At 40.0% G+C, this 24611-nt stretch overlaps 1 protein-coding gene across 1 annotated transcript in view; it reads left to right on the top strand.

The window, feature by feature from the left end:
• Positions 1-22026, top strand: part of LOC139948642 (uncharacterized) — a 33281-nt gene extending 11255 nt beyond the window's left edge. The window contains exons 7-15 of the mRNA XM_071946852.1: positions 1255-5117; positions 6732-9779; positions 10301-10401; positions 11600-13030; positions 15397-15484; positions 16354-16431; positions 17399-17578; positions 19054-19188; positions 21068-22026. Of these exons, the coding sequence (XP_071802953.1) occupies positions 1255-5117; positions 6732-9779; positions 10301-10401; positions 11600-13030; positions 15397-15484; positions 16354-16431; positions 17399-17578; positions 19054-19188; positions 21068-21225 (9082 nt within the window). The 3' untranslated portion in view covers positions 21226-22026. The remainder of the gene's footprint in view (positions 1-1254; positions 5118-6731; positions 9780-10300; positions 10402-11599; positions 13031-15396; positions 15485-16353; positions 16432-17398; positions 17579-19053; positions 19189-21067) is intronic.
• The last annotated feature ends 2585 nt before the right edge of the window (positions 22027-24611 follow it).

The following is a 24611-nucleotide window of genomic DNA, read 5'->3' as shown; positions in this document are numbered from 1 at the left end:
TTGTTTTTATTAAAAGCTCTGAAAAAATATTCTCTATCTGAAACAATTTCTTTTGGGGCTTTTTTCTCTTCTTTTTGGAAGTCAAGGAACACAGCCACAATCGATTTTGTGTGTCCACTTTCTATTGCAAAGACACCAAATGAACAACAGATTAATATTGACTAAGTCTTTGCAGATCTTGTTATTGACAAAGAATTCCTCCTGACGATGACTAGAGCAAGCTAGTCGAAACGTTGAGACCAATTCAGAACTGACTCCGCGGCAGTACAGTTAATTACGATCCTATAAGCTAAAGTAGTAGTCCAGTCTAATTTCTATACCATCCGTCCTGGTAATAGTTAAAAAGCAGGACAGTTCTTTTCAGAACTGAGAAGTCTCCCGAACCTCCGATTATCTACTTCACGGCAGTAGAATAAAGCAAGACAGTTCCCTAAGAACAACTCTACCTGGCAAGTAGATACAGACATGGTGTTACCGCAAACCAAATATACATTGATACCTCACCATGCAATGCCTCAAATCCTATAGACAAAGAATTTGTTATTCCTCATTGACACAGAATAGTTGATTTATAAATAAGGTTGAGATATCTGGTACACCTTTGGTTTTCAACCTTGTTTGTAACATGGGCACCAAACCTTTTTAGAAATATCCATTGCGCAAGGGCTAACTGTTGAATGAGGTGTATGCTGGTCTAGCTAGCGGTCAAATGTTATCCCTTAGCTAGACCAGCATGCACCTCGTTCAATGCCTAACAAGCGCGTACCGAGTATTTGTGATAAGGATAGTGGCTGTTCACTTTTAATATAAATAAAAACCTAACATTTTAATTAGGGAATAACATTGCGAGGACTCGGTTTGTTACCAAGGTCATAACCACGCAGTGAAGAGCAGGTCCTGGCACTTTCTTTTAACATTAATGGATTGTCAAAATAAACGGCTAAAATTGTCAAAATGTTGTGACTTTTTTCTTGGCAAAAATTCCCGACAAGTTCAGGGGCCATAGTTTAGCTTTCGATGGCTCCTGTCTCTTTCATGTGTTAATCACATTAATGATACTTTGAAACCAGTGACTCACTGGGCTCAAAAGAGGCAAAAGTGCGTAAAAACTTGCGCATCCATGTCGCGAAACTGTCCAATTATTAATTGCCAATAATCTCAAACACTGATTCATGAAATTGGCAACCTTTATAACTATTTGATACTTGCAAGAAATGATTTTGGACTTTCCTTTTTCCTTTTTACCTTAAACAGTGATGTTGCTGAAGACAAGCTCAAACGGAGAAGCAGCAGGGAGACGAGAAACCGAAAGCCCTTACAGCCAGTCAATCAGATTCAGACCTGGTCACCTTCAGTCGGCTCTTCATCATCTAAGACCTTGGATGAGGCTAAGACCTTAGATGAGGCCGAGGAAAAAAATCTAACAGAGCGTAATCAAGATGGGTGTAATCTCTTGGAAGCTCTTGAGAAAGGGTCTCTGGGAGTCATAGCACAGAAAGATGCCAAGGCAACACGGCAGGTTACTGAGAGACTCGAAGAGCTAAAACTGAAAGTTGCAGAAGGCTTGGTTGTTGACGAGAACAACCCTGCAAAAGTGTCAGTGAAGCTGGGCAACAAGGAAGTAAGCAATCCAAGAGTTGCAGCAAAGAGTCTAAATAAAAGTCGGGATAATGGGGACTGTTTGCTTCAGGCTTTAGACCAGGGATCTTTTGGCATGCTTGGAGATTTTGATGTTGATGACAGCCCTGATGCGGACATAAGTCAACCAGGTGGTTCTCATACCAGCTTTTCTCATCCTGATCCCCCACAAGATGTTTCAAGCACCAAGTTATATGATGCAAGAAATAATGTGAGAGCAAACGATAATATGACAGAAGTGTCAGGTCCTGAGAAGCAAAATCAAAACTTTGGAGGTTGTGAGGAGAAAGACAAAAATTGTGGAAAAGATAGGTCTACAGTTGGGCAAAGCAAGCTCCCAAGTAGTGAGACTAGTTTGTCAACAGCAGAGGAGGATCCATATGAGTTCATCGCCAGCCAACGAACCCCAAAGAAGCCCAAACCCAAGCGAGCCAGGCGCCAGAAGAATCCAAGTGGGAAAAGCACAAAGGAATTTGACTACATGAAGTGGAAGAAGAGCAACAGTGCTGAAAAAAAAATTGTTGGAAGTAGTCAGGCAGCAGGAAGTCAAGCCTCAACACAGATCCAACTTGGAGCAACCACTTCAAGACGTTCAGATGAGTCCCAGCAATCCCAAGATGAACAATGTTTCAAAGAACCACCAGAAGTGGAAAGGAGGAAAGTTTCGCCTTCTCTGCAGACCGGCAGTAGTCCTGAGAACAATCAGAGATCTTTAAGGAGGAAAATTCAAACAAAGACTGTCGAGGAAGACCTAGAAGCGGAACAAATATCCCCAAACGGAACTTCTTCAAGAAAAGCACCAGGAACTTTCAAGCAACACCAAAATAAAGAATCAGATCATGCACTATTCACCCTAGAGCAAAGTCGACAGTCCACTGGGTTGCAAGATAAAAACCAGGAGAATTTGGTCGTAAAATCACAATCGGAGACAAATCAAAGGAACAAGCAAAAAAATAGTGGAAAAGAGGACCAAAGCTTGATCCTTGACGAACAACCCATCAGAGAACTAAGGAGCAGAGCGAAGGACAACAGATCCAGTAAAGAAGGCATAGTGGAAAGTGGGAAGGACATTGAGAAGGAGAAGACACCGCCAGAAGACAACTGTAAGTCAAGAAACAAAAGGAATGTTTCTGAAGAAGTCATCCCTTCAAATGAGGATGAATGTCTTGATGGAGTAGACAGTGATGATGATGATAATACAGATTACAGGTTTGAAGATGGGAGTAACCATGACGACAGTGATGGAGGAAGCTCCTTAGAAGGCCCAACAGATCCAACTTATGAACCATCTGCAGACACATCTATACAAACATCTGCTCCTGAGAGAGTGACAGAGATTATTCTTCCCAAAAGGCTTTCAGAGCACTCTGAGAAAAACCTTGTCGATGTACCTCAACAAGAATATGACGGAGAAAGCTCACTTGAAAGCCTGAGCGATCCGTCTCATGAATCATCTACAGAAACACCAGCAAGACTGAGAGCCATTCCTGAGATTTTCACTGACGGTAGTCCTCCAAGAAGGCAGTCACGCCGTACCAAGCTAACCCTCATTAGTGCACCGCACGTACCTCATGCTGACACACCTTCTGATTGCCAAGGAGAGGAGTTGATGGGGTGCTCCCAACCGCAAGTGAAAAAGCACAGTCCCCTTACAAGTGCTGGTGTTTTTGGTCAGGTGTACAAGAAAGGGCGTCTACAGCTAAAAACGAGTCCTGAAAACGATCCTCATAAACTCAAAGCTGCAAATGTCATGGATGTTGAGGAAAAAGTTGAGAAAATGTATGCTGAGACAGGAGATGTTTGTTCCGATGATGAAGACAGATCCAACATTGTCGAAGAATGTCTTGTTGAAGACAGTGCCACAGAACAAAGTGATGAAATAGATCTACAGAGCTCTTTTATTGTACAAGCAAAAGGTAGAGTTGGCTCCCCAAAAGGCATCGCTTCTAAATCAGGTGTTGTTGATCAAGAGAATGACGATGAAGTTGGTGATTTCACTGTTGACCTCACTGAAGAATCTGATGACGAAAAGAACAACTTGGAGCCTCAACTTAATCAAAAAGAAAATTCAATTGTTCCAAGCAAAGAGTGTGAGACTTCTGTGGTACCTCAAGAAGCTGGACCTCATCACGAAGCGGATGTCTCCAAAAGCGATTGGCAGATTGCTCTTGAATTGGCAAGAGAATTTGACACAGAGCCTCGGCAGTTCTCACTCAGGTCATCGAGACGAGGTAAGCCTGAGCCTGGATCAAAGGATCAATTTATCCAGCCGAGCAGAACTAAGCCAGAATTGGCGGTATTGGTGAAAAACAAGAGTGGTGATCGAGCAAGGAGGTCTGGCGAAGTAGCTGAGCAGAGCAAAGCTGATGGAGAAGGTAAAGGCATAAAGACACAGACGTTATTAGACAACAAGCAAGTAACTCTAACAGATTCAAAGACTGATCATACTATTACTGCCGGAAAGAGAACCCTACGACAAACTTCAAACTCGACAACAACTAACAGCAAGACTCTGAAGGTTCCTACATCAGCAGGTAAAGTCAAAAGGCGCAGTATCAGACGATCAACTGCTGATGATCAGGCGATTGAATTAGATGGCCATGGTGGTTTGATCGAGTCTTATGATTCTAACAGTGATCATTGTGCACTCTCGACAAAACAGAAAGCGATGAAGCGAACCTCCACTTCTAATGAGCTAGTTCCGTCATCAGATGCCCAGGGGGAAGATTTGCACTACGGTAAGGAAGAAAAGACTCCTTCAAAGGAGGGTGCTGAGGTTGACTTAAAAATTGCTGAGGCATCTTTACAAGGCAGCAGTGGACAAAAATCAAGGCGTTCTCTGAGGAGCCGGTCTTGCGAAAAATTGGTAAGCCATGTTTCAAGAGAGAAAGGAAATCAAGAAAAAACTCCTGCACTTAGTGGACAGAACATTTGTGATAATGTCCCCAAGGGCAGCAATAATGCATCAAAAGAAGACAGGCATAGTGGTGAAGTCAAAGATTACAAACGCAGGAGCAGATACAACATTTCAAGCACAAGAAATAAAAGAAAAAGTTTGTGTGGAGATGATGAAGCAGACTGCAAAATGAATACTTCAATAGATCCTTGTGGTGATAGTTTGGAAGTTAACTCCAGAGGATTGGGAAAAGAAGACGAAGGGAAATCCAAAGTCGAAATAAATCAGAAAACACCAAACCAGAGAGCTGCCACGACAATTCCTGATGACATTCCGCTAAAAGAGGACGATGTTTTAAATTTTCAACAGAAGTCTGACAACGGAAGAGAGATACTTGAGAGTTTGCCAGGATCTGTGAGTCTCTTCACAGCCGATGATGAGCAACAGAAGAGTGAACTTTCTCCCATGACGGCTTCTCCTCAACGGACTCCGACCGATCCACAGCAGACTGGAGCGGAAGATGGAGGAAATGACAGTGGTGAAAGTGACCGGACAGAATCAATTGATCTGGAAGGAGAAAACGGTAAGTCGAAGCATTGGTATTATCAATAAATTCTTAAAAGCAGTGGACACTATTGGTAATTACTCAAAATAAATATTAGCATAAACCTTACTTGGTAATGAGTAATGGGGAGAGGTTGATAGTGTACAAATTTTGACTGCTTCAAGTGCTATGGTTAAAACTATGACTCCCGAGGTGATCCCCGGAGCGTTCTATGTTCCCTCGGCTTCTCCTCGGGAAAATAGAACGCTCCAGGGATCACCGAGGGAGTCATAGTTTTGACCATTGCACGAGTAAAAGCAGTCAATATTTGTTTTATAACACCCCAAACATTTCTAAACACCGTACTATTAAGTTCAGACCTGAATGCTACAATCCACGGACGACGCGAATACAGATTGCGAAATCTTTTACTGTGCTGTATGTCATGTAATCCGAATGGTTACAGACTATTTATTTATCATCCTCGTACACGCAACGGACGTCTGGATAGTCTTCGGACTAGGGCACGGTAAACCGATGCACTATCACATAGCCGTTGTCTAGTAAAACTAAGACATATCATGTGACGCACTCTAAACCAATGGAAAGGCAGAATATTGGTAAGGGGTGTTATAATATAAAACATTGTGAGAAACGGCGCCCTCTGAAATTAGATTTTGAGGTCTCAAAATCAAGCATCTGAAAGCATACATGTACAACTTCGTGTAACAAGGGTGTTTTTCTTTCATTATTATCTCGCAACTTCAACTATCAATTAAGCTCAAATTTTATGCTTATGTTGAGATACACCAAGTGAGAACAATGGTCTTTGACAACTACCAATAGTGTCCAGTGTCTTTAAAGGTTTTGGGTACTTTGTGTACAACACCGACCACAAACGTCCACAAATTTACATTAAACTTTTGTAACACACTTACTTTCTGAGGCGCTTTAGTTTTTTGAGAAATGAGTAAAACAAAATTCACAAAAGTAACTTTTGTCTCAAAAAGACAATTTTTTGTTTAGTAATACAATGTTAGATTAATGCGACTCTCCTGAAAACATTGCTCTGTGATTTTCCCTTGTTTCTCTCAAAACTTGACAACTAATGAGGCTTAAACTTCTACAATAAAATTATATTGCATACATCTTCATGCACAGTGAGTAGGGATTCATGTCATGGCAAAAAATTTGACCTACAAAAGTTACCAAAACCCTTTAGCAGAAGACTGTTACTAGTGAACTTACATGTACAACCAAGTGTAAGTCTGTTGTGCATTACTCTAATGTATTAGTCTTGAAGCTTCAAAAAAATACTCTGCTCGTCTTCAGGAGAAATGAGGAGATACTGTTCGAAGCATCAGACTGGCTTTATTCAGTGCCAGCACTCCTCCCACAACATACCATGTTTCAAAATGACCCATTTGTTTTTCAATACATTGTTATGAAAAAAATCTCCTTTCTGAAGTTATTTGATTGCCGATAAACTTTTTAAACCCTCAGGCCTTTATGGCTTAAAATGCAAAAATTATAGAGATTCCACCATCATCAATATCACAAGTTAAGCCTTCGCTATAAGGATAACTTGAAGTACATATTTATTTTGTTCAGCTCCAAATCTTAAAAAATAATTACTTACTCATTTTCTTTCAGTTCCTGTTATGATCGTCACCATCGGTGAAACCATTCCATCCGGATCTGACACCGAGTCCATTGAGCTCTATGAGGACTTAGACGACTCATCCAGCATTCAGTTTGTCTCTCAAGAACAGAAAAAGCAACCAAGAAAACTTCTTCAGGACAACCAAAGCCGCAAGATCCGCATGTCCCTTACTGAGAGGGAGACTTCCCCAATGATGACCAGGCGGACTCCAACAAGTACCCAGGAGACTCCTGACCAAACCCCTCAAGAAAGACCAAAACGTAGATCATCTAGGAAAGCGAAGAGGTTGCCAGAAGAAACAGAAAGTGACATCGAGGAAGTCTCTGCTAAAAAACCTTCAAATACCATTGAGATATTGAACTGTAACTTTCCTAAAACTACTCAACCGGATGTCACCCAAAAGTCTAGAGCTGCAGATAAAACCAGACAGAAACTCGCTGATCCTAAAACTGAGAGGTTTGTAACAAAAGGGAAGAAGGAAAGCTCCTCAGATAAATCACCTCAAACTAACGTGTTGTCGAAGAGAAGACAAAAACCTTCACCAGATTCATCATTCCTTAGATCTGTTGAGGATTCTTCTAATAGAGAGAGTGAAAAATTGCTTGTCTCACCACCAGATCACTATCGCAAAACCCTCACAAGGAATCCAGAAGTTGCCAACTCTGGGAGACCCTCTCCCTTAACTTCCTCAGATTCATCTGGCAGAAGGGAAACAATGAAGAGAAAGTCTTGTCCTGATGAAAAGAGTGTCGCCGAAACCAAACCTTCAAGTAAGAGACAGAGAAGTGCTGGTGCTACTTGTTTCAGTGCATCTAAAATACAGCATGATGAAGTTGGAACCAGGCGGAAAAGTGAACGTCTCCGTGGAGTACGACAAGACATCGAATCCCAGCAGTCTACAAAGTCAGAGCATGCACCAACCTATCTCCGCCATGAAGCTTCAGAAGACAACTCCAGAGTTAGTAAGGATACAGAATCCTCAATGTTTGGATTACAGACAAGACGCAAGAGTAGAAGTTTATCTCGTCGTGGAAACCTTTTAAAAAGTCATACTCCTGAAATTGACAAGTCCCAGAAAGAGAAAACTCTAGCCTCATCTTGGACGACCAGACAGAAAAGCCAGGAGTGTCTCCAAGTGTCTGACGACTATTTGACAAACAGCCCTTCTACAAATGTTTTTGGAACTGAACTTGGTTCCCAATCACTCTTTGATGAAAGTCCTGCAAAAGATTCAAGAGACCAAGCCCTGTCTGTATCATCTCAGAATGGATTACAAGTTGGTGAAAGCTCTGGGCAATTTGAGACAGCATCCGAGGGAAGTTCTTCCTTGATCTCGAATCCAATGAAGAGTCCAAAGAAAAACCAACAAGGATGTAGACCCGAGGTAGCTCGGGAAGAGAACCAGATAGAAGATTCTCAGAGAAACTCAAAGGCAATCAAACAGAAGGAGCAGTCGCCTGAAAGAAATTCACCTGAATTGGTTCATACAGAGTCTTCAAATTCATCAGAACAATTAAACAGTGAGCCTAGTTTTACCTCAAAGTCAACAAAGTCTTTGTCTCTGTCTTCAAGAGCATCATTGTCAATACCTTTTCTAGGAAAAGTTGTCACAAAACGCAGCAACAGTTTGCAGAAGCCTAGCCCTGTAGTAAAGAGAGGAAGTGGAGGCCGCCGGCAAACACCCTCAAAGGCAACAGATGACGACTTTGTGTCTGCCAGTGAAGGAGCTTCCGAAAGTCCCAGCCGCCTCTCTGAACCCATCCCCATACCTCGGAAACACCGATTAGGAAAAGATCTGAATTCAAGTTATCAGAAGAAACCATCAACAGTCAGTGAGAGTATCCATGCATCTGGAATCTCTCAAGATGTCATTCCTTCCTCTCAACCAAGTCCAAAGCCACAGCCTATGAAGAGAAAAAGTTCTTCATCAAGAGCAAGTAGATCAAAGCAGACTAGAAATGAATCAAGGGAAAGTGTCACAAGAGACCACCTGGAAGATGAAATGGTGGAAGACGATGTCATACTTCATCATCCACAAGAAACAAATCAGGTCTGTCTCGATGGAAGAGGAGAAATAAGGGAAGAAAGAGATGAGAGCAGTTCTTCCAGTTTGAAGAGTCTAAAAAATGATAAACAAGCCAATTTAGACAGCCACAACAAAGCAAAGAAGGATGTTTTTTTGGATTCTACGATGGATGAAGTGACTGGTCAACACTGCAAAGGAGCCGATGTAGATAACGACTTCAACTCAAGCGGTGATGTTGAGATGGTTAGTGCCGAGGATGAACAACTGCGCCATGATGGTAATAGCGACGAGGAGGAAGAATGCTGCCAAGAATTCGGTGAGGAGGAAGGGGACGATGATGAGGAAGATGATGATGATGACGTCATCATCCCGCCAACTCCTCCGTGTCAGGTTGCGACAAACCTCCAAACATTCAAAAGATCCACGTTTTCATTCAGCTCAACCTCATCCTTGGCCAGCAGCACCAGCTTCAAGTCAACCAAGACCCTTGCCTCTGCAACTGGGCCAACTGTTTCAAGATCAAATCAAACTCTCAAAGTAACCAATCCCAGAGAGGTGAAAGAAACATCTGCCATTTTACCGGAGAGAAATACAAGAGAGAGTTCTGGCGCTGATGAGCCAAGTCTTGACGACTCCTTTGATAGGAGAGTCTTCCCTCTTCATAAAAGTCCACCAAGATCTGAAGTCTTACGAGAGACTGAACAAGATGAGGATACTCTGGACAAAAGCCAGAGCTTAAGCATCTTTCAACAGAACGTCAGCAAAGCTTCAATGAAGTGTCTGGAGACGATACAGCAAGAGGCAGTTATTGGAGATGGTGTTGAAGAGAATGGAGTTGAGGAAAGTGAAGATGAGGATGCTTTAGTGGGAGATGCAAAGATCCAGAAAGGAGAGGAGGAAGAAGGAAAGATGGAAGAAATGGATGATGGAGAGAATGGCCTGAATCTCATGGAAGGCGATGATAATGAACATGAAGACCTGATGACTGGCATTGAGGACCACCATTATGACAGTAAGCCTTGTTATATTTCGTTGGCTGAGTACTAAAAGGTCCTGAATGCTAAGTTTCATATCCGTACTGATCAAAAGGGCTTTAAGTGACAAATGCTTATTATCTGGGGTCAATTTAAACAAGATTGTCCTAACTTAGAACTAGACCTATTCACAAATAGGCAAAATCAATTTATGAAACGCATACAAATTGTACTTATGACCTTATAGTTCTGAGCCAACTAATTTGCTCTTGTATCACCTGTTATTTGCATCCCTTTTTTCAACAACTTAGTCTTGAATTTGAATTGTACATATATTATAATTGCAAGAAACTTTGCCTGATTGCATAAGCTTTCATTGAACTTTCTTTATCCTTCTTTTTTAACTTGAAAAATTATGGACAAGAAGGAGAAAGCCCCTATTTTTACAAAAAATTTGGGTTTTATCGAAGAGGACACACTTTTCAAATTTTCTGGATCTCTCTTTTGTGTACCATCTTTGTTACATGACCTTAAAGTTTTCTACATTTATTTTTTGCAGCTGAAGGATCTTGTTGCTCAGAGACTAATTGCAGCCATCAGTTGAACCTGACCAGTGCATCATCGGTTCTGTCTAGCCAGAGTGAACTCATGAGTACACAGGTAATTCTACAAGCTAATGGCATTGTGTAGACTTTTAGGGCCATGTCACACAAGGCAATTTACGCGCAACCAGTTCCAGGCAATCTCCAAGAAGAATTCCCATTTGAATGTTAAAATTGTTTTTTTGTAGATTGTAAGACAATGTTTTAAAATTGACTCATGTGCTACCAAAGTGGTCTTGTAGCCTGCACTGTAGTTGGTTGCCTCCAAGTTGCCTGCAAAAGTTGCCTCGTGTGACAAGGCCTTTAGATATTTTTTTTATATGGAGCTGGTCTACTGTTGTAATTGCCTGCAAAGGATGATTAAATTGTTTTAATTGAATTTAATTGAATTTATCACGGTGTGGCCATCTTGATTTTACTCCATTCCATCTCAATGTAACCAAACTGAGGCTGGACGAAGTAATAGTCTGGTGCCATGTTTGCTCAATGAATGTAAGCAATCATTATACTGTTATTGGAAACAGGGAACATGACCAAGATGGTGACATTGTGATAAAGGTCTATACCTTGAGTAGATACCTACAATTTTTTTATTCCTTTGTAAATGTAGGTGTATACAGTAAAAACAAACCTGAGAAAATTTCATTTCAAAAGTAGGTTGCGTTTGTGAGATACTCGCGAAACTTTGGCACAAATTTGCCATGCAGAGAACAAAATATATTGGAATAAACAATGTGAGAAGTGTTACCGCCCCCGTAGTAATCTTCCAATGTTCAACTTTTGGGAAATAAAAAGTTATATCTTTCTTCATAACCGCAGTACTTTAATAATAATAATAATAGTGGAAATTTGTATAGTACCTTTCCATGAAAACATGCTCCTGGTCGCTGAACAATTAAAAGAAGATCTAATCCATACAGTTAAAACACCCACGAGAAAATACAGTTAACAAGTAATAAATGCAGAATTTGTACACAACAGTCAATAACATTAACAATGCCTTAGTGCTGCTTAACCACCGCAGTCTCCGCTTATATGGTCAATAAATTGCATGTGATTCTGATGGCCCTTAGTGCAGTTTTTTCGTGGTTGTAGCAATGCCATGAAATTGGGCCAAGATTATCTCAAACGACTTGTTTCTCTCTAGCAGCATCTGTCTTCTCTTTTCATTTTACTAGATTTCTGTCCAATGATGGTTCTCGTAAGTTGCCTTATAAAAATGATGATAATATATTTATCCTTTTATCTATTTTCAGCAACGACTGAAAGCTCAGGAATCATTGAAGAAGATGGCTTTGGAGATCGCCCAAATGGAAGCGGATCTCGACGGTGACTCTGAAAAGCACCCAGGTCACAAAGTTTACCCCGAGGTTAAAGATCAAGGCGAGATGGAAGAAGATTCTGTGGTGGATGATCAGGGTATTCAAAGACAGCCGTCAGAAACAGAAGATCCCAAAAAGATGTTGGACATGAACGATGGTGACAGTAACTGCAGTGATGACATCACTCACGATGGTGACAGTAACTGCAGTGATGACATCAGTCACGATGGTGACAGTAACTGCAGTGATGACATCACTCACAATGACGACAGTAACACTCCGGCCAACCTTTTCACTCCTGCTGACCTTTGCACTCCTGCTGACCTTTGCACTCCTGCTGACCTTTGCTCCCAGAAGGACTTATACTCATCAAGTAACCATGACTCCAGCAAAGCGCACAGCATCAAAGCAGTTGCTGATGCATATGTACCAGCATCACTTGGAGACAGAGGTCAATCACCCCAAAGGTCATTCAGGAGGCCAAAACCAGTCATCTCCGATGATGAATCGGACTCCGATGAAGAGATCACTGAAATCACTAGATCGGAAATAAATGTTGTAAATTCCTCGCCTTGTCGACCATCAAGAAGTCAGTTAGAGATTCCTGGTGTGACTACGTACGGTAGCGACTCGGACATCAGTGAGCCTGAGGAGGACCCTGATATTCCAAGTGGAAGCCCTCGATCTCCCTCCCCACCACCAGACCTGTCTCAGTCCACAGCCAGGAGAGCTTCCCTGGCCAACCTTCCAGAGAGCATCAAAGAAGTCAGCCGTCTGGCCGCAAAGTTCAGATCTGGAGGAAGCAGAGCTGCTGATGATTCCATCCCTCGAGGGAAGGGTCGCTCTAAGAACCGGAGCAAGAGCAAGGCCTCAGAGGGAAGGTCCTGGATGCACATCGAAGACCCCTCTGATGATGACGACTACAACTCATCACCAAGACGATCCAAGAGTGCTGCACCTCAGAAGTCGAGATCTGTTCCAGAGCGGCAGACATTTGGATGGAAAAGTAAGACACTCGAGATGAAGTCAGCAAAGGACAGAATCCTGCCCCGGTCATCTGAGGTTGTAAAGAACAACACCCCTCTGAGAAAGTCTAGACAGCCAGGTCAACCATTACTCAATAGCAGGAGGAATTTATACCATTCAAACCAGAGGGATGTTCATTTGACTAGAAGAGTTGATCTGGATCAAGATGGACCATCTGGGAGGAACCAGGTAGACGGCACAGGTAACCATGAGCGAGATGAGAGTCCAGAGGAAAGATCTTTAAGTCCAGTCATCGGCCGAAGTCATCACACCACCCCTGGTGCTAAGAAGAGTAAACCAATATCGTTTGTTTCAACAGGACTAAATCGACAAGACATGGTAAGAGAAACAATTAATCCTATCCCTCTTCATCCATTTAAAATCCATCTGCATGCCTTGTTTGATTATTTTGGACTGAGGACTGCACTGGTAACTGATAATGCTTTACACACTTTACCACCATAATCAGAGTCCAACAGTTTAGGTGTTGACTTACTGTTTGGTGTTGGACTGAGGACTGCACTAGTAAACTGATCATGCTTTACATGGGATCAGGCATACCACCATAATCAGAGTCCAACAGTTTGGGTGTTGAGTTATTGTTTGGTGTTGGACTGATGACTGCACTAGTAAACTGATTACGCTTTACATGGGATCAGGCATACCACCATAATCAGAGTCCAACAGTTTGGGTGTTGAGTTATTGTTTGGTGTTGGACTGATGACTGCACTAGTAAACTGATTACGCTTTACATGGGATCAGGCATACCACCATAATCAGACTCCAACAGTTTGGGTGTTGACCTAATAATAATAATATTAAAAATAATAAACGGCATTTAAAATACGCTCTACCTAGAAAACTTAATCACAGCGCTTACCAAGGACTGCACTAGTTAACTGATCATGCTTTACATGGGATCAGGCATACCACCATAATCAGACTCCAACAGTTTGGATGTTGACTTAATAACAATAATAATAATAAACGACATTTAAAATACGCTCTACTTAGAAAACTAAATCACAGCGCTTACCGAGGACTGCACTAGTTAACTGATCATGCTTTACATGGGATCAGGCTTACCACCATAATCAGACTCCAACAGTTTGGATGTTGACTTAATAACAATAATAATAATAAACGACATTTAAAATACGCTCTACTTAGAAAACTAAATCACAGCGCTTACCGAGGACTGCACTAGTTAACTGATCATGCTTTACATGGGATCAGGCATACCACCATAATCAGAGTCCAACAGTTTGGATGTTGAGTTACTGAATGGTGTTAGACCGAGGACTGCACTAGTAAACTGATTATGCTTTACATGGGATCAGGCTTACCACCATAATCAGAGTCCAACAGTTTGGGTGTTGAGTTACTGGATGGTGTTGGACTGAGGACTGCACTAGTAAACTGATCATGCTTTACATGGGATCAGGCTTACCACCATAATCAGACTCCAACAGTTTGGGTGTTGACTTAATAACAATAATAATAATAAACGACATTTAAAATACGCTCTACTTAGAAAACTAAATCACAGCGCTTACCGAGGACTGCACTAGTTAACTGATCATGCTTTACATGGGATCAGGCATACCACCATAATCAGAGTCCAACAGTTTGGATGTTGAGTTACTGAATGGTGTTAGACCGAGGACTGCACTAGTAAACTGATTATGCTTTACATGGGATCAGGCTTACCACCATAATCAGAGTCCAACAGTTTGAGTGTTGAGTTACTGGATGGTGTTGGACTGAGGACTGCACTAGTAAACTGATCATGCTTTACATGGGATCAGGCTTACCACCATAATCAGAGTCCAACAGTTTGGGTGTTGAGTTATTGTTTGGTGTTGGACTGAGGACTGCACTAGTAAACTGATTACGCTTTACATGGGATCAGGCTTACCACCATTGTCAGGGTTCAAACAGTTTGGGTGTTAAGTTATTGTTTGGTGTTGGACTGAGGACTGCACTAGTAAACTGATTACGCTTTACATGGGATCAGGCTTACCACCATTGTCAGGGTTCAACAGTTTGGGTGTTTACGTACTGTCTAGTGTTGGACCATGGACTGCACTAGTAAACTGATTTTGCTCTACATGGGACCAGGCATACCACCATAATCAGACTCCAACAGTTTGGATGTTGAGGTACTTTATAATGATGGACTGAAAATTGAGATAGTAAACTGATTACAAATGCTGTGTATGGATCAGACATACCCCCAGAGTTCAATAATTTGGGTTTTGAGTTACTGAATGATGTTTTTGTTTTGTGAGGAAGAAACGCTTAACCAAGGGAGTTCCCCAACCTGTAGCTGGTTGCCTGTACATTTTCCATGTCATATCAAATAATAGTTTCAAGGCAGATTTTCAAGGGTCATATATTTGTCTACAGTATCAAAAAATAAGAGACATTATCACTCAAGAGTGATCAGTTTCAAGAATACCAGTACATCTTTACAGTAAAGGTATAGTAAAAACAAATATGAGACTGCATATTTCAGAAGCAGAGCTTGTAGGCAATGGTCACTTGTCCCTAGAGACATGCATTTTATTGAGACAAAGAATATCGCATAGTTTTTGGCCTGTATCACCAAGGGGTTATTATTCTAAGCAAGAAATTTGTCATTAAAGTATGTGTTCCTTAATTTTGTATTTCTTCTTTTTTTTTTCTTTTTTTTTTTGTGTAGAAGGACGTTGAGCAACTTGCCAAGATCTTTGGCTGCCGTTTTGCTAGCACCTTCAACGCCTGCACAACTCACGTCATCGTCAACACTGGTAAAGAAATTGCAGACCACCCTAATAAATAATCAACTTCATTCACTTCCATATGCAACCTGCTTGGATTTTCCTCTTTTTTTTTAGGGGTGGTGGGGAGGGGGGCGGGTAGTAAATACAATTGTTACAATGAAACCATAGAGTATTCACAGTGTCCGTAAAAGTTTTGATCCATACACGTCTTCAGGTGTACAAACAACTATTTAAGTTAGTTTTCTTGCTTTGTAATGCAGCTTTCATTAAAAAAAAAATATCAAAAAATATTTATTATCATGATAAAAATATGACATTTTTGTCTTCCATTTGAAAGGAGACTACATTACATACAAGGAAGACATGGCAACAACAGACAACAAGAATTAAATTACAATGTACAGATAATTATGTACAAATATCTGCCATATTTAAGTGGATGAACCACCCAAACGTTATACAAACACAGACATAAAGGTGAAATTGGCAGAAAAGTACGGAGGATTTTTACACAGGGTAGTCGCGACAGAGCAGCGCTCTCTAAATTACTGATAAGAATCAAGGTTGTCAAAAATTATTTAAGATAGTCGCTCTGCCAGACACACAGGGGCGAGCACCTTCCCTCTGCGCCAAGTGTGTACTGGGGGGTCTTTTACATGCATTGATAGTTTTATAGCAACACACAGCACCTATGGCTTTACGTCCCATCCGAAGGACGAAGCAATGGTTAAGTGTCTTGCTTGAGGACACCACAAGTGCCATGACCGTGACTCAAACCCACACTCTGCCGATCAGATGAAGCAGAGGTTGAGTTTGGTGCTCCTATCTGCTCGGCCAAGACACTTCCAGTCGGTTTACAAAATATTGAATTAATTCATTCTGTGTTTCACGTGCAGATGAGCAAATGGTTTGCGAGAGGACTCTGAAATACTTCCAAGGTATTGCTTCTAGAGCGTGGGTCGTCAGCTTTAAATGTAAGTACAGTAGCACCAAGATCCTTATTAAGTATCCACAGTGTTCCAGTGGTTTGACTGCAGGACTTGCAATCACAAGTTTATTCCTAGCTAACCACTTATTTCACAATGACTAGAATAAGTATTGTCGTCTAGTTACTGAGTTACAATTTCTTGATTTGTGCATTTCATAATCATAGGCGTTAAACCAATGTTCCTTGCAACATCTAATCTCTTGCATAAATGCCAGAGATTAGTTGTTGCCAGCTGGTCGTTTATATCCCATTGTGGTTGTTTGCCAAGTTCCCTTTGACGGGAAGATCATCTAAACAAAACAAGCAAACAGACAAACAATGAGATGGATAGATTTTCTTCTTTGAGAGGGCAAGGCCATTTTGAAAGAGGGCACTCCCCTTGGAAAATCTTAAAGTCTATTGAAACATTTTGGAGGAGCACTAAGGCCAAGCTGAGGGCCTCTGTGGCCTCCTTGAAATTCCAGGCCTGTTACTGTTACCTCAATCTCATTATTCATGTCAGAGTTTGACAATTGTTTTTATTAAAGGCACTCGGCGTGACACTATTGGTAATTACTCAAAAATCATTTTTGGCATAACAACTGCCTTGATAACAAGCAATGGAGAGCTGTTGATAGTATAAAACATTGTAAGAAACGACTCCCTCTGAAGTAGCATAGTTTTCAAGAAAGAAGAAATTTTCCACTAAAATATTTGAATTTGATTTCGAGACCTCAGAACTATTTGTTGAGGTCCCGAAATCAAGCATCTGAAAGCACACAACTTTATGTGACAAGGGTTTTTTTTTCTACATTATTATCTCTCAACTTCCACGACCAAGTGAGTTCAAATTTTCACAGGTTTGTTATTTTATGCATATGTTGAGATACACCAGGTGAGAAGACTGATCTTTGATAACTACCAATAGTATCCAGTGTCTTTAACCATCATCCGTATCTCATGTCTGTTTCTAGGGGTCTCAGCCTGCCTCAAGACGGAAGAGCTCCTTTCTGAAGAACCTTTTGAGGTGCGAGGAGACGTGGTCAACGGTTCTTCTCATAAGGGACCAAGACGAGCCAGACTATCCAAGCCTCCGTATCCACTACATAAATATGATGTTTGCTGTGTCGGTCCATTCACAGGCCTCAATAAAGGTAAGCACTTCTGGATTGGAAATCATGTCAAACAACGTAATTTATAAACTCCTTGCCAACACGCAGTGCACTCACCCACGTCTATCCTGTCGAAATCAGGCAAAAAAATGTACAAAAGATCTGACTCCAGAAATAGTGCACCTTTTTGGAGGTGCGTTCCGCATGCTGCAAGGAGGATATATATATCAATTGACCCCAGTGCATAGCGCAAAACGCTGGTCTCAGGGGTGGCATTTTTTTGAGAGTGTGACATCATATGCAAGGGGTCTATAGGTCATCATCTTCTATAAAATTTGCTTAGCATGAAAATTTCTTCCCTGATAAAAGCAGAATTACCAACCAAATTTCCATTTGTTGCATATTGATTGTTACTTGTATTCAGGAGAATTTTGCTTATCCTGACTATCACTTGTAAATTTGTTGTGCGTAGCAGCTTTATGAAATTGGGCCCTGAGCTCTGAGCCCAATTTCATGGAGCGACTTTTTAAAAATTAAAAATATTGCTAAACAATTCTCTGCTGAGCAAAAAATGAGCTGGACTCCTCAGCTTTTACTGACAGTTTATATTTGTTTGTAATGAATAATGCTCATAAAATACATTTTGTAAATGTACTGTGTAGGGTTGGTAGTGCACATTAAACAACCCAGAACACTTCATCTAGGAAAGGGTTGACCCAGATGTTCTGGCTCATTGCAAGCACTCTTTAAGGGATTACTCAGGCTTGTGGGCTGCAGTGAGCTAACTTATAAGTCATCCCTTGTTTCTTTGCCAGAAATATAAAGTAATAAAACTATTAAGTTGTAAAGCACCAGTGAAACTGACTGGGTAAATTTGGGCTTGGACAAAGACAATTTTCTGGAGCAGGAGTTGAACCTTCACTTAATTTACAGACACTCTACCAACTTGGCTATCCAGCCAGCTCTTTGTTGACACTCCCTGTTTAGTTGCTCAAACCCAAATCATTTAAAGCAGTTTGGTAGTTGTCAAAGACCAGTATTCTCATTTGGTGTGTCCTAACATACGCATAAAATAACAAGCCTGTGAAAATTTGGGCTCAGGTGGTCATTGAAGTTGCAAGAGAATAAAGACAGAAAAAACACCCTTGTTGCATTACTTGATGTGTATAAAAAGGGTCATTCGATTTCGTTTTATGATCAGTCAAATGTATTTTTGCATCGTTCGATTTAACAAAATGTTCATTTATTTTACAATTCTTTAAAGCAGCATTCAAATTCGGAGACGCTTCTTGAGGCGTGTGTGTCACGAGAAAGAATGACGATACGCTAAATTGGACAGAGTGCTAAACGACTTAAATCGAAATTGAATGGCCGAATTCTGAATTTGAAGTGCAGTAACAACCGGAGAGGCAAAACAGCTATAATTCGAACACATAAAAATGAAAGTGACTGCTCATTTGCCGAATTTGACCGAGAAAACCTATAATAATAATATTTATTGTTATTTTTTTTTCTAGAGCAACTAGTCTCGCTTGTGGAGCTGATGGGGGCAAGCACTATCCAACATCCCTCCTTGTTTCCTTACAACGAGGGACGTAAATCCATCATTGTTGCCCAGGCTGATGCCAGGGACTTATCCTACGATTATGACGGTGAGTAATGTTGTCTTTGACCTTGTTCAGTGAGGACAACTTTCCAAATTGACTACTCAAGCCCGGTTCATACTTTCTGCGAATGCGATACAAAATTTTATGCAGATATTCGCAATGAATAGTTGTTTGCTCAACTCCTGCAAAACATTTGCTGCAAATACAGCCCAGTGAAGTCAAAATTTGCTCTGCATTTGCATTTAAAGGTAGTGGACACTATTGGTAATTGTCTAGCCTTCACAGTTGGTGTGTCTCAACATATGCATAAGATAGCAAACCTGTGAAAATTTGAGCTCAACCGGTCATCAAAGTTGCGAGATAATAATGAAAGAAAAATAACCCTTGTCACAAGCAGTTGTGTGCGTTTAGATGGTTGATTTTGAGACCTCAAGTTCTAAATCTGAGGTCTCAAATTCGTGGAAAACATTTCTTTCTTGAAAAACTATGGCACTTCAGAGGGAGCCGTTTCTCACAATGTTTTAAACCATCAACCTCTCCCCATTACTCATCACCAAGAAAGGTTTTATGCTAATAATTTTTTTGAGTAATTACCAATAGTGTCCACTGACTTTAAAGACACTGGACACTATTGGTAATTGTCAAAGACCAGTCTTCTCACTCGGTGTATCTCAACATATAAAATAACACACTTGTGAAAATTTGAGCTTAATCTGTCGTCGAAGTTGCGAGATAATAATGAAAGAAAAAACACCCTTGTCACACGAAGTTGTGTGCATTAAGATGCTTGATTTTGAGACCTCAAATTCTAAATCTGAGGTCTCGAAATCAAATTCGTGGAGAATTACTTCTTTCTCGAAAACTACGTCACCACAATGTTTTATACTATCAACAGCTCCCCATTACTCGTTACCAAGTAAGGTTTTATGCTTAGAGTTATTTTGAGTAAATACCAATAGTGTCCACTGCCTTTAAACTCTGAATATGTTGAGTAATGTTTAGTCAAGTGGACAATATCCTATTGAATGGTGATCATTAAAGGCAGTGGACACTATTGGTAAATTCTCAAAATAATTGTTAGCACAAAAACTTACTTTGTAACAAGTAAGTGGGAGCTGTTGATAGTATAAAACATTGTGAGAAACGGCTTTCTCTGAAGTAACAAAGTTTTTTAGAAAGAAGTAGTTTTCCACGAATTTGATTTCAAGACCTTAGATTAGATTTTGAGGTCTCGAAATCAAGCATCTAAAGCACACAACTTCGTGTGACAAGGGCGTTTTTGCCCCATAATTCTCTCGCAACTTCGACGACCAATTTAGCTCAAATTTTTACAGTTTTGTTATTTTATGCATATGTTGAGATACACCAAGTGAGAAGGCTGGTCTTTGACAATTACCATTAGTGTCCAGTGTCTTTAACCCTTTAAGAGGCAATTCATTTCTGTTTAATCTTTACAAAATGCCAAGACATTGCTAAAAATTTTCATTTCTCAAATCAATTTTTTTTCTCAGTAAAAGAGCCCCTGTGCTACTGTTCCTTATTTATTTCCCAGGGCCACATATTATTACTGAATATTAACAGAAAATAAAATAAAGATCAAAGTTGAAGGAAATTTAAAATGTTGTTATTGATAACACTTCGTAAATGATCACTCCACCAATATACCGTATTGAATATGACGTCACCGTTCAAATATCTGCCCTACAGGATGGCGTCTGTGAGCGTGTGCGTGTGTATGTGCGTGCTTGTGCGGTAGAAATCAAACTGGGAACGCTGCATGCTTTGTGTTTCTTTGATGTAGGCATGTAGACGGGCATACGGTTTGACCTACAAGATGGCCACTTTCATAGCAAAAAAGGGGGTTATTCAATACAGTCTATTGTTGTGGTTTATAATTGTAGCTTATTTCATTTTCATTTTCCAGCTTTATACCGGAAGTTCCGAGTTCCCATCATTTCCAGAGAGTGGATTCTGGACATCATAGCAACTTACAAGATTCAACCAATGGCAGACTACCTTCTATCATCAATCGGGACTGCTCAGCCAATCATAGACCTTGGAAATAATCATGGAAATAATTGAATAAATTACTTCCCACCAATGGCAGACTTGCAGAAGCTACTTTAAGCCAATCAGAAACGTAAGAATTAACAAAGAGAGGCTCACATTAAACTTGCCTGAAGAGTCATTCAAATCCAGCCAATTGCAGAGCAGCATTTTTTGTACTCTCAGCCAATTGAAGTCTTTTGAAAGTATGAATAACTGAAGTGGAACATTTTGTTTGCTACAAGTCTTCTTCATGAAAGAAGCATCATTACAAAAATGTACTGAAAAAGCAAAATTTGAAAATATTCCAAAAAAGAATTTACTTTGGTGCGTAAGATTTGAAGACTAGGCGGTGTTATTTATGAGAATTAAACTATGTTACAGAGACGACATCTAATGGAAAGTTATGTGTCTTTAAGAAGAACCTGACGTTCGATAAAGTCATGGCGTTTAAAACAGCGTGATTCTTGTCAGGAAAACCTTTGCTCATCACATTAGGAATAAATGTCTACTTTCCAAATAAAATTTTGTATAAAATAAATACAAAACAATGTTTTATTAAATTTTTGCATTTTCCCTCATCACTCAATTTACATGTAATTTTTACCTTTAAAATTTGTTAGTGTTTTACAACGCGATGTATAGCTGACTTGAAAATCAACTTAACTCATTTTTATATTATTTGTTTTTGTTTTATACCTTTGTATAATTCGTATAATATGTGGAGAAAAACTTGCTTTATGAAATGGAAAAGTGTAAAGTAAAGAATTGCGGGAAAATGGTGATGTAGATAAGTTTAAGAAATGTATTCCAGTAATACTGTGAAAAGTACGTAAAGGACCAATTAAAACAAATTTAATTAACTAGACAAAGTCTTTCATTGTCATATATTATAGTCTCGCCACAGATACATGTACTTAAAGGCAGTGGACACTATTGGTCAAAGACTAGCCTTCACAGTTGGGGTATCTCAACATATGCATAAAATAACAAACCTGTGAAAATTCGAGCTCAATCGGTCTTCGAACTTGCGAGATAATAATGAAAGAAAAAAGCACCCATGTCACACGAAGTTGTGTGCGTTTAGATGGTTGATTTCGAGATCTCAAGTTCTAAATCTGAGGTCTCGAAATCAAATTCAGGGAAAATTACTTCTTTCTCGAAAACTACAACACTTCAGAGGGAGCCGTTTCTCACAATGTTTTATACCATCAACCTTTCCCCATTACTCGTCACCAAGAAAGGTTTTATGCTAAAAATTATTTTTAGTAATTACCAATAGTGTCCACTGCCTTTAATAGAGGAAGGGGAATGGTAAAATAAGTTTTATGATGTATTTATTTTCCAACAGATATTGAATTTTTGTGAGTGGGGGGTGGATTGCAAGTCTCTAAACATCATAATAAATTGGTGCAAATAGCCATTGTTTTCAACAATCTTCCAGGGCAAAATTTGTCAACACAAAAACATCAGATGAAATAATTCTGAGAAAGACATAGGGTTTAAATGTCATTCTTTACAACAATCAAACCTTGTCCAGAAAATCAAGAAAAATGTCCTGATTTTGTCAATTTATTTTTACTCTTTCAACATGAAGTATAATTTTGGGTGTTTATCGGTAGATAGGCCCTATAACAAGATTTGTATGAAGGCAAGAAAATGCTCCAGTATACATTTACAATTTCCTCATAGGGTGCCCTTTACCAAGGAGGAAATGCCTTGGTGCCCTTGCCTTTCAAAAACGAAGCATACAGGCCTAAAACTGTATCTGAATACCTTTAAAAAAAATGCAATAGCTGACTGGATGTTACAACCAAAATACGGGCACAATGTCTTGACATACTGAAAATTTAGCATGGTTTGTTACTATTTTTTCTCTCAAGATTCACACAACTATTATTAGTCCAAATTGTCTGTGGTTCATTGTGTTATTGTTGAGCATACACAACATTACCACTATCTGGTACCATTTTATGTCAGCTCTTCCAATCCTGCTTAAAGCAGTGGACACCATTGGTAATTACTCAACATAACTGTTAGCATCAACATTTACTTGGTAACGAGCAATGGAGAGCTGTTGATACTATAAAACACTGTGAGGTAACTGGTAACGTAGTTTTTGAGAGGGAAAAAAAGTCATTACAGTACACACTAACATTCATTTCGAGACCTCACTGATGAGGCCCTCAGCTGATGTCTCAAATCAAGCACACAACTTCGTGCGACAAGGGATTTCTTTATTCCATTAATTTCTCGCAGTTTCGAAGACTATTGAGTTCAAATGTTCACATGTTTGCTATTTTAGTGCCCAGCTAAGTGTATTTTAATACCTCTCACGACATTTCCTTTTAGCCTCCATTTGCACCTGGTAACTTAGAATAATCCAAGATCCCTACACCATTTCTATAAATCTATTTTAAAGCCCGGTCCAACTAGAGAAAAAAATCAAAACTACTTTTCCAGAAAGTTAGAATTAAATATTAAATTTTCACACGGCATGGTAACTGAAAAGCAGAAAAAAATGCCAGTGATCACTCGTCGTAACCCCTTAGGCACATCACCTTATTTTTTTTTCTCTCGAATTTTACAAACAATGCTGTGAATCCAGCACAGGTGTTTATTACATTCAAACTAGCTATTGATGTAGTTGTGAGACAGAATTAGCTTTATCACGGAACAAAGGAAATCCCAAACATGGAAAAGTAATCATTTTTATAACTTCAATCGGAAGTTGTGTTTTTTTTCTAAAGCCACATGACGCGTCCAAAGTCACGCTTATGATTATTTCTTTTGTCGCATTTGCGAAACTTTTGTTTTGATCATTGATGAACCTTAATTCAAGCGCATGTACGGCAAATTCAGTTCATCAAAATTAATGTTTGCCTTTTGAAAAATTAAGTTGTTTTAATGTTATCAAAATAGGTGTCAATAATGGTTGTGTATGAATTTTGGCCTAGCTTGTAGTTAAGAGTAGGCCTAATTAAAGTAGTCAACAATCAGGAGGGCTAGCACTGCGCAGTTCTTTTCAGAACTGATGAGAAGTCTCAAAACTTCCGAAAACATACTCCGCGATCATACTGGGTGCGTTCGTTTAGCTTCCCTGGGTCGACCCCGATGTGTGGCGGTTTTTTATTCTTCCAGGACGAACGTGTGCAAATAGTTACCCACGCTTGTCCTGAAAAAAAAAACATCACACACTGGGGTCGACAGCAGAATTTCCTGTTTAACAGCTTTATGAAAATGGGCCGCTAGTTCTTCAACTCGTGCACTTTTTGCGGGAGATCTTCCAACCGGGGAGGGACCTATTAACTATAAAAGGAAGGCCAGCGGAACTGGCATCATCAACTGCATGATATCCGGCCTTGTGGTGTTTGCGGTCCTAGAATGATGACAATTTTTTCGATTTCAATCCGAAACTCGCA

This window comes from Asterias amurensis, chromosome 16, assembly GCF_032118995.1.
Source record: "Asterias amurensis chromosome 16, ASM3211899v1".
NCBI lineage: Eukaryota > Metazoa > Echinodermata > Asteroidea > Forcipulatida > Asteriidae > Asterias > Asterias amurensis.
Note: the sequence above shows the minus strand (reverse complement) of the source record. Positions and strands in the feature narration are given on the sequence as shown.